This window comes from Trichosurus vulpecula, chromosome 6, assembly GCF_011100635.1.
Source record: "Trichosurus vulpecula isolate mTriVul1 chromosome 6, mTriVul1.pri, whole genome shotgun sequence".
Taxonomy (NCBI): Eukaryota; Metazoa; Chordata; class Mammalia; order Diprotodontia; family Phalangeridae; genus Trichosurus; species Trichosurus vulpecula.
This window is the reverse complement of record NC_050578.1, coordinates 168,083,084-168,093,902: the sequence shown is the minus strand read 5'-3', so window position 1 is coordinate 168,093,902 and position 10,819 is coordinate 168,083,084. Positions and strand designations below refer to the sequence as shown.

The 10,819-nt window shown below is 43.9% G+C and overlaps 1 protein-coding gene across 2 annotated transcripts in view; it reads left to right on the top strand.

The window, feature by feature from the left end:
• The first annotated feature begins 7,770 nt into the window (after positions 1-7,770).
• UBE2K (ubiquitin conjugating enzyme E2 K) overlaps positions 7,771-10,819 on the top strand; it is a 73,130-nt gene continuing 70,081 nt past the window's right edge. For both annotated transcript variants that reach the window (XM_036763187.1, XM_036763185.1), the window contains exon 1: positions 7,771-8,016. In XM_036763187.1, coding sequence (XP_036619082.1) covers positions 7,954-8,016 — 63 coding nt within the window. In that variant the 5' untranslated portion in view covers positions 7,771-7,953. The remainder of the gene's footprint in view (positions 8,017-10,819) is intronic.

The window sequence follows — 10,819 nt, the reverse complement described above, 5'->3', positions numbered from 1 at the left end:
ACTTTCATTCTGAGCCAGTAGGGCCCAAAATAACCCAGTAAGTGGTGCTCAGGCAGGGCAAGGACCTATTGTTGTCTAATCAATGAGATCCAAAGTGAATTTGGTATAAGATGTGGTCTTTCAGAAAGAAATCTAGCCAGTTAACTAAGTAGGTTTTGGCCATCAAAATTTACCTTCCTTTGAACAGAACACCCTCAGATAAGGGGAGGAAAGGAGAAGAAAGGAGAAGAGAGGAGTTGTGCCCAATTGGAACTGACCAGCTGGGTCCCCAATAGGGCAGCTCCTACTACTTTCAGGTTGTGGTTTGTCCTTCATTGAAACATAGTTTTCTCTTTCAGTCAAGGTTTGACCAAAGCCAATCCATTTCACAAATTCAGGGCAAGAGAAAAGTCTTAATTCCACCAATAAATGCAGAAAGCTCCACAGTCTGTAGCTATTATTGCAATGCATAGGAAGCCAGTGAAACAAATCAGGTCCTGAGGAATTTCCATCCTTATGAGAATAGTGTTTCCTTTGGGACATTTAGAGATAGGCATTGGTAGTGCAACAATATTAGAAGAGGAACCCAATTCACTCTGGATCTCATTGATTGGACAACAATAGGTCCTTGCCCAAGCACCACTTAATCGTTATTTTTTTGGGCCCTCCTGGCTCACACTGAATGTAAATAATAACTTTCTCTTTTGGTCAGCAACCCTGAGGGTCTTCCCCCACACCTTTTGATTTTTTTTTTTTTATGAAAGGGGCCATCCTTTTCTTCTTTGACTCACTTCTTAAAGAGACTTATTCACTGAACTGGCATTCCTCACTCAAAGTGAGAATCTGAAAAGACCTTAGCTTAAAAAGGCCAAGGTCTCCCACTGCATCCTGAGCCATTGTGAGTCTTCCTCATCAATATCTGCCCACTGGACCCAGATGGCTCTGGAAGAGAAAGTGAGGCTGGTGACTTTGCACAGCCCTCCCTCACTCAAATCAAATTCAATTGCAAGTCACGTCATCATCTCCCTGATGTTATTCAAGAACGAAGGACAGACCACATCACACCTATCAGGATTGGCTAACATGACAAAACAGGAAAATGATAAATGTTGGAGAAGATATGGGAAAAGTGGAACACTAATGCATTGTTGATGAAGTTGTGAACTGATCCAACCATTCTGGAGAGCAATTTGGAACCATATCCAAAAGGCTATAAAACTGTACATACCCTTTGATCCAGCAATACCACTACTAGCTCTAAATCCCAAAGAGAGCACAAAAAATGGGAAAAGGACCCACATGTACAAAAATATTTATAGCAGCTCTTTCTGTGGTGGCAATGAATTGGAAATTGAGGGTATGCACATCAATTGGGGAATGGCTGAACAAGTTGTGATATATGAATGTAACGGAATACTATTGTTCCATAAGAAATGATGAGCAGGCAGATTTCAGAAAAACCTGGAAAGACTTGCATGAACTGATGCTGAGTGAACAGAACCAGGAGGACATTGTACACTGTAATAGCAACATTGTGTGATGACGGACCTAGCTCTTCTCAGCAATGAAATGATAAAATATGGAATCTGAATGCAGATTGAAGCATACTATTTTCTTTTTTTTTTTTAATTTTTCATTTCTCATGGTTTTCCCCTTTTGTTCTGATTCTTCTTTCACAACATGACTAAGGTGGAAATGATGGGGTACAGGCTCTGGGAATCCCCTTGAACTCTCCTTGAATCTTCCCACTTGCTCTGGCTTCTACAGGAGGCCATAAGCCTTCCATTATCTCTAAGCCCAAATCTCTGTTGCCCTTAACCTAACCTAGCCATTCATTGTCTGTTATCTTCTGATAGCCTTCTGCTACTTCCCACCCTAGATTCTATCAAAACCCCATTCTCTTGGTGTCTGGCTATAGACCTCCAATCACCCCAGTATCCTGGCCCCTCCCAACAAGATCTTCCCTAGAAGTCCTCTTCCCCAGACTACTTGGCCAACTCTAGATCCCCCCTAAGTCACACTGTATTTAAGATCTATCTGGGCCTCAATTAAGGTGCTCAGGTTCAATCTGGCCCGCTTATCATCATAAATGCTCAGATTCCTTAAAAATTTCAACAATGCTGAGATTTCTTAAAAGCCTGGTAAATATGGCCAATTTTTAATAAACTTTGGTTTTTCGGACGCAAGAAGGCCTGGGTCAAATTCATTCAGGCAGGACCTGCATATCACTGTTTTAGGGTCCCACCACCTCTAAACCTCAACAGAAATCTATTTAATACAATTGTACATGTATAGACTATATATCAGATTACATGCTGTCTTGGGGAAGGGGGAGGGGAGAGAGGGGGAAAATTTAGAACTCAAAATCTTATAAAAGTGAATGCTGAAAACTATAAATAAATAAACAAAACACCCCCCACCCAAAGGGAAGAGACTTGGTAAAAGTTTGCTAAGTCTAGTAACAACTAGAGTATATTCCCCAACTTTCTCATCCTGTTCCCCATTCTTCAGTCTGAGAAGAAAAAGAGGGAGAATATCCTTAGGTAATCTAACGGAGAAGCAGGATATTAAAGATGAGGAATTTAGTCATATGGCTATTAAGTTGATATCATTATATACTATGGGTAATGATTCACAAGACCATTTTAATTAAAAAAAAAAAAGCATACTTTTTTTTTTTTGGTTGGCAGGGCAATTGGGGTTAAGTAACTTGCCCAAGGTCACACAGCTAGTACATGTGTCAAAGTGTCTGAGGTCAGATTTGAACTCAGGTCCTCCTGACTCCAGGGCGGGTGTTCTACTCACTGTGCCACCCAGCTGCCCCAGGAAAAAAAAAGCATTCTAACTAAACATTACAGCCTAGCTAAATTTGAAGCATGATGAGATAGGAAAATGATGAAGTAGAAGGTCAAGAATATTTAACTATCTTTCAGGAGACTCTGGATTGAAGTCCTATACCTGTGAGTTTGGATAAGTTACTTCTCTAGTTCTAAGTATTCTCACCTGGAAAATGAGGATAAGGATATTTTCATTTTAGTATGGACTTTTACAAACTAAAGGGTATTCACTGCAGGGTCTCTAGGTGAGTTCATACCAGTATCAGTGGAAGGAATCAGGGATATTTTGTCTGGAAAAGAGAAGGCTTATTTGGTAAGTAGTAGCTATCTTCAGGTGAAAGGAGGTGTCCCTTTGGACTACAAATAGGGGCAAAAGACAGAGACTATGAAATGCAAAGGAAGTTCTTTCAGTTCTAAAGGAAGCACTAAATACCTAAGAAAGAGTCTAAAGCTTTCATATGAAAAGGTCAAGTGAAATAATGAACTGATTCCTTCATACTACATAAGACCACAACAGAAATCTGGAAAATGTAACTGGCAGATTGCCATAAGTAACGTGAATAAATGGTTAAATGAATAAGTATTTATTAAGCACTTACTATTTGTAAAGCACTGGGCACACAAATAGAAAACCTCTCAGAGAGCTCCATTCTAATAAGGGAGATAATACATATGAAAGTTTCAGCTGCATGGTCCTTAGGGTATAACGGCAAAGCAGATGGTAGTGCCTCCTTTTTTATATCATTTCCACTGATAAAATCATATCATTTCTGAGGTTGAACCATTTGGCAGTGTCAAGGACTTCCTCCCCACCCCCACCCCCATCTTTAAAAGATGTGACTATAGCACTTACATAAGCAATTGCCAGGTTGCATCTCCAGAGGAATTGCCTCTTAGGATGACGGCATAATACTGCTAGAAGTTACTATTTCCCAGGCTCTTGGTTCAGGGTCCTGGGCTTGTTTGTCTCCGTCAGGGGTCTGAGGACATATGAGAGTCAAACTTGACTTGCCTAGCACATGCTTGTCCCCTATCTCTCCCTCAGGATGCCCTGCTGTTTCAATGAGTCTGGCCTGCTGGTCCTGTGTGTGTGGCAGCTAGTTGGCAGTTGGTGGAGATGACTAGTCCCTTCTCCCCAGGAGCCACCTCCCTGGAGGATGACTGTGAGGACTAGGGTGGGGTGGGGATGTTGCCATTCCCAGGGCTCCTGAGCCTATCTGCCAGATGCTGTCGTTGATGAGGAAAGGTGGACCTCTTTTCCATACTGATTTATCCCCTTGTGACAGCTATGGGAGTTGGGCGGTATGTGGGGCCAGTGGGCCTGGAGTGCACAGGACACTGGAGTACACTGCTATTCACTAGGTTCTTGGGTTCAGGATCCTGGGCTATTCCCATCAGGGTCTGAGGTCGCCTAGCTTAATCAAGTATATAAAAGTGTTGAAAGTTATGTTAGTAAATACTACTTTAAACTATTTCAAATTACAGTAACCTGTTTCCTAAATACCAAATTAATACAGTAAGAGGTTAATTTGTTAGAATCCACATTATTACTAATATCTAACACAAAATAGAATGAAATGCTTTGCTATGAATTCCAAGCACTCTGAATTTGCTCAGAGACATGCCCATTTTCGGCTACCTTGATAATGATTGCCATTATAGCTCTGCTGGGAACCTGTGCTAGCAAAGCTGGCCTTGTAACATTTCTGCTTCACTCTGCAAATCTTTTAAAAGCCACATCGGTCAGGTTTCTAATGCATTCTGAGTCTGGAATAATGCAGCATGCATTATGATCAATCCTCTGGTGCCCCACTGGCCTGGAGCTAAGTTTAGAAGTTTGACTGTCTGGAACTAAATGTAGCCTTCTTCTCCTGCAGCTGGAGCTCCCCATTCTAGCTGCTATGGGAAGAGCTAACAGTATGCCAAGGGTAGAGGTCAGTCAGTACAGTGAAAGCAAAATTATCTCAGAGTTCAATGTTTTGAAGCAAAGGGATTTTTCAAAGAGAATTAAATGAGCGGACTGGAAGTAAAAGCGAAGAAAGAAAAAGAAGTCTGAAGATTCTGGCAAAATACCAGATGTCCTTTGTTAGGAAAAGACTAAAGGGAAAAAAGAATTGTTCTGTAGGATGGATAAAAACCTTCAGCATAGAAAGGCAGTTAGATTGTGAAATCCTTCAAGGAAGAGGCTGTCTTTTGCCTTTTTGTATCGGCAGCCCTTAGCACAATGCCTGGCCCATTGTAGGTACTTAATAAATATTTACTGATTGAGCAGTAACAGCAGCAGCAAGATCAATGAGAGAGTGAAGAAAGAAATCTTGGATATTTATTTCCTCTTTAATAGGAAAATAATGACTATTTTCTTCTAGTAGTCTAAAATAGTGAAGACTAATTGTGCCAGTAGAAGGGAATCATACCTTGCTACGCTACGGTATTTAATTTGGCCTGAATCAAAAGGTAATTTTGCTTAACTATTTCCTGAAACTGTACTGGAGAAGTAAGGGAGCGTTTGGAGGACCGTTTGTTAGGAAGCTTCTGTTTGGTCAAACTAAAATGTATCACAGAAAAAAACAAACAGAACTTTTAAGTGGTAACAAAAGTTACCACAGTACCCCAAGCCATTCAAAAATCCGTTTCAAAATCCAAACCCTCCCACTCATCTGTTAACAGCAGCAGCAGCAGCACAACATGGGAAATCCTGTGAAATCTAAGCTCTTAAAATTATAAGTAGAGATCACTTAAAAATTCAATTAGTTATTAAATACCTACTATAGAAGGCCATCCGAGGACTGGGGTTCACACCGAATTCTGCCATTTTCTCCTTGTGTGACCTTGGGTGAGTGTCTTCACCTTTGGGCCTCAGTTTCTTCATCTTCAAAATGAGGGGGTTGGATTGGACCTTCCCACCTTTCAATCTGTGATCCCATTGCCCTAGAGGGGATTTTATAAAAACTAAAGGTAAAAGTCATTTATTTTCCTTGTAAAAGGGTATATGGATGGGTGGGGAATTCAGCATTAATTAAGATGCTGGCCCTTGCCTTTGTGAAAGTTTAATAAGAGAGTTATAGCACATTGAGTAACAACAGAAGATAATTCGTGCTACCTTACTAAAGGGGTAAAAGAAAAACGTTACCTGAGCTTAAGAAGGGTTGTCAGGTAACTCTTAGGAGAAGCTGATTATCTTGGTGAACTACAGTAGAAGAATCTGTGCGGCACTGGCAGATGGCTTTATAGAAAAACCTAAAATTCTGGTAAAGAACTATTGGTATTCTGTTAATTTCATTCATGTTGGGAATCTGGGGATTTAACATAGGGACTACATTGAAGACGTGCCTATGGGCTGAGACCTAATGCCCATTTGATAGTGAGTAAACCACAGGACCCTTGGATCAAAATTGGTCCAGGAACATACGCAGAGGATTGCGTAACAAAGTAAAAAAAACCAAAACAAACCAACAACAAAACCACCAGCTTCCGTGTACTCGTCTCCCACTGGCTGTTCACGCACCGTGACCCACATAAAGCGTTTCGGCTCCCTTCTGGACCACGAGGGGGCTCTGCTAGAAGCCTTTAGTCTCTGACGTTAGACGGTCAGATAGGAAACTCATATTTTTTGGGCGTTTTAATTCATTTCCCTCTCCGTTGCCGCATTTTGTGCGTGCGTGCGTGTGTGCGTGGGTGTGTAGCGGTTATGGTTACATCTTGTCCTATTTGGCACATTGTGTAAAACCACATCTATAATACTGTGTATCTTTCCCCGGTTCTTTGAAGATAAGGCTCCCACCCAAAGAAGAGGAGGTCACTGGAGGGTAGATTAACTTTTGGCTACCCGACACCCCCTCCCCCCTGCAGCCCCTGCCTCCCTAATCTTTCCAAAGCCGGGTTTCTACCCAAAGAGAGTTAACACTTCTTCCCGCCCCGGCCTCGAATCTGCCTTAGCTCTTGCCTGGGGAGCCACAGCCTCCTTCCCAGGCTTTCTGAGGCTGCTCATTAAACTGCCACCCAACTTAAAACCTCTTCGGCCCCCCCCGCCCACCTTCCCTCTCTCAGCCTGGGTTTTAGCCCCTCCAGAGCCAGAGAATCCCGCATAGCTTAGCTCACGGGCGCGCGGCAAGGGAAGCCGGAGCCTCGACCCACTCGGCCAGGTTGGCCTAGGCTTTTCAGGCCGCTCCGGGCTTTGCATCGCGGCTTCTCGGCTGCGCTGCAGACGGGCTGGCTGGGGTTGTTCAGGGGGCTTTGTGGCAGCATCCCGTTAGCGCTTCGTCAGCACTCTTTTGTGATGGGGGGTGGGGGTGGCGGTAGGGAGGAGAACGTAATCAACTGTTAGGGCTCGCCCGATTTTATCCTCAAAAAAAAAAAACAACCCAAAATCCAAAACCAACCTACAAAAAATGACGGCCGCGATTTTGGGATGGGCTCCACTGAAGGGAAGGTTTGAGTACCACGGCGGTTCTTTTCTGTCTTCTGGAAAGCCTCTCCGTGTTTCTTCCCCTCCCCCCGCCCGGCTGGTTGCGGGGAGTGTGTCAAGATGGACTTGGAAGCATTTGGGAGGGGGTGGGGGGGATTCTCTTGGTGCACTGATCCGGGGCGCGCCTGCTTCCCTTCAGCGGGGTTGCTGCCTCGAAGTAGCCTCCCAAGGTTGGGGAAGCGGCCAGGGCCTAGGAGCCAGCGGAAGGGTTTAAAGGGAAGGGGCGAGGCCTGAATGGTCTCAACCTAGGGGCCCCCGCCAGGTAACCCCACTCCGCGAGTACGGAGGGAGGGGGGAGGGTGAAGGGGTGGTGCAGGCGCGCGCGCCACGGAAGTCCGGGACCACCTCACGCACGCGGCGGCGCACAGGCGAAAGCTCGCGGCCGGCTGGCGGGCTCGCGGCTCAGAAGCTTCCTGGGGGCTTACAACGAGAGCCGCTGCGCCGCCCGGCTGGGCGATCGCCATGCGCATGCGCGGCCCCAGCGCCATTTTGGTGGCCGGGCGCGGAGGTGATTCCACTGTAAGGAGAGAGCGGCGGCGGCGGCACGGCTCCCCGGCTCGTCTCTGAATCGCTGAGGGGGGAGGAGGCGGCGGAGGAGGTGGCGGCGGCGGCGGCGGCGGCGGTCGTGGCGGCGGCGGAGGCGGGGGGTGCGAAACGGCTGCGGGAGGAGACATGGCCAACATTGCGGTGCAGCGAATCAAGCGAGAGTTCAAGGAGGTGCTGAAGAGCGAGGAGGTCAGGAATGAACTCCCGGCCGTCCCCCCGCCTCATCCCGAGGCCGAGCGGTCCCCTCTCGGGCACCACCTCCTCGACCCTCCGGCACCCCCCGGGCGGCCCCCCCGCATGCCTGGGTTCCCTCTGCGCCTTGTCCAGGAGGCAGCCTCCCTCTCCTCCAGCCTCTCTCCACCCCCCGCCCCGGGCCCCGGTTTGACGGTGTCACGGGCGGGAGGGCGGCGGAAGGCGAGGCTCGGTTTGGGGGGGACGGCGTGGGGAAGGGGCCGTGCCGCTCGGCGAGCCCGAACCCCGAGGCCGTGACCGCCGCTGCAGGAAGTGTGGCCGCGGCGGCGCCGGGAGGGAGCAGGCCGAGAAACCCCGGGAAGTGGGTTGGGGGAAGGGGAAAGGTGGGAAGAGAATCGGCCTGGGAGTAGGGTTGCGGAAGGCCCTGCGGCATGGGGCTTGGGGAGGTCCTGTACTACGAGGTTCCCCCATTTTTCCTTTGGGAAGGTAACTGGCAGGCAACCCTGGGCGCTGATGAAAGAAGAAAGGAAGGTACTTAGGAGGGTGGTTTCTTCTTAGATGTGTTGGATGAAAGGTAGGCAGGAAAGGGACAGGACAACATGGTGGTTTAGTGTCCTAGTGGAGTGAAGAGATTTTTTTTTCAACTGAAATAAATGATTCAGTCCAGGTCCCCCAGGAATGGGCCCCTTCGTTGACCCCTCCAGTGTTTTGTCTAAGGGCAGGCAGTCCTTAGTTGAATTTAATATTTTTAGCCAGTGACAGTGGTTGATGAGAACAGATTACAGTACTGTGTTTTTATATAATCTTTAAAGGTCGGTAGACAATATCTCTTTAAGACATTGCCTCGATGACTTAAGTTATACACTAAACTTAATTTATGTCCCTTTTAGTTAACTTGTATAATACCTTTGAAAAAGAGCATTTGAAAATATGAAAGTTCACCGACTATCTTCTGAACAAGAATGATAGGTGATTTAATTATCGTTTACTGTTCAAAGAATGATTAAAAATTTCCAGTTGGCCAAAATTCTTCCTGTTTCTTCTAGGTATATGCACACTCTATTAGTGCTGCATATATGTAACAGTCTGGTGATGTTATGGTTTGTCATGTAATTCAAACAGTGCTGATCTCTAAAAACAGCTTTCCCGCACATAAACAGAGATAAGATATTACTTATTACCATATGATGATTAAAGTATGGAATTGCTTAATTGGAAATTTATGTATCTCTTCCCTAAAATAGAGGCGAAATATATAGTATAATTACATAATGATCATGATCTCTTCTTTTAAATTTCTTGTTATTATAGTACTTAGATAATAAGTAGGAGTGTTTTTTTTTTAATTTAGTATTCTCTTTAAACGATGAAGAGTAAATCGTCAAATTGACAGTAGACCTAAAAACTTACTCTTCATATGAAAAAAATGCCACATCTTTGCAGGTAGACATAGTATCTTATAATTACTAGCTACTTTATACAATTGGGACGTTTGTATATTGTCTTAGTATTCCAAATGAGTCTTTTCAACAGAGCATGTGTGTGAACTTTGACCTGTATGTTTGTTCAAGTGCCAAAATGAATGGAAGAATGACTGTGTATTTTTGTGGTACAGTGCAGAAATCACTGCGCTCTTCAGAGTCCTGAGTGTCTGCACTGCTACAGACTATTAGGTGATTCTAACTTTAATGAAATAGAGGTGCTTCCGGGCATCTGATCTGAGTAATCATAATAAAAGGATAGGTTTTCTTTGTGTTATCACATCAGATTGCTATTTTAAAAATAGATTTTGCATAGCAAAGTTGTACAAAACTTAATATGGATGTAATGCTTCCTTTTCCATTTCCTAGTTACTAAGTATACCTTACAGACTTCTAATATTGGTTTCTTTGACCTGTTTTAAAGATGACTGATTTAAGAACTTGAATTCAGGGTTTCTAGAAATGCTGGTTTATGCATAAGTGAATGAATACAATTATTCTTATGTACTCTGTGTCCCCAGGGGAGTTGTTTGGAAGTAGTAAAATTAGAATGGGAAAACTATCTTGGTGTGTCCAGAAGAAAAACCATAGATGGCTGGGTCAAGTTATCTTTTGGGAATTTCACTCCATTCATATACATCTGAAAGCAAGCATTCCTTTCTTTGTCCTCCTTCCCCCAAGTCTGTAGAAAAGGACATTTTTGGGAAGGGTCTCACCATTTAATCTTGGATGAAAACAGTTTCCATCATTTATTTTTATTAGGTCCAGCTCTATAAAAGGATTCTAACACCAATTATGCTTTTTAGAGGACTACTCCTGACTTAATTCATGTATTTTGTTTCTTATGTTAACAATATTTTGAATGTCTGATATACTTAATATTCTGTCACGACTTTGGGTTTTGTTCTCTGTCCGAAGTTTGTTTATATATTATGAGTCTGTATTTACTGAGAATATCAGCTGATATCAAAGGCATTTTGCATTTCAGGAGCCTTTGTAGTTGGAAAAGAACACTTTTATATAAAGTAAGAATTCTTAACTTAGTATCTTGCGAAAAGATTGTCCAGATTTTTTTCTTAGCTCTGAGTTTGGAAATTTAGTTGATACAGTCTTTTCAAAGTTTCTTATTTATTAAGGTTTCATCTGAGTTTGATCTCGAGACCTATTTTTAAATCACTTCAAAAATGTTTTTTAAAGAAATAAGTAACTCAGAATTAATGGAGTGGTTTGTAAGGTAGGTCCTCTGTCAGCCCTGAGTTATCCATCAGAATTTACTATTTAGTTTTACTTTCATTATTGATAGCAAGGCAATCTTAGAA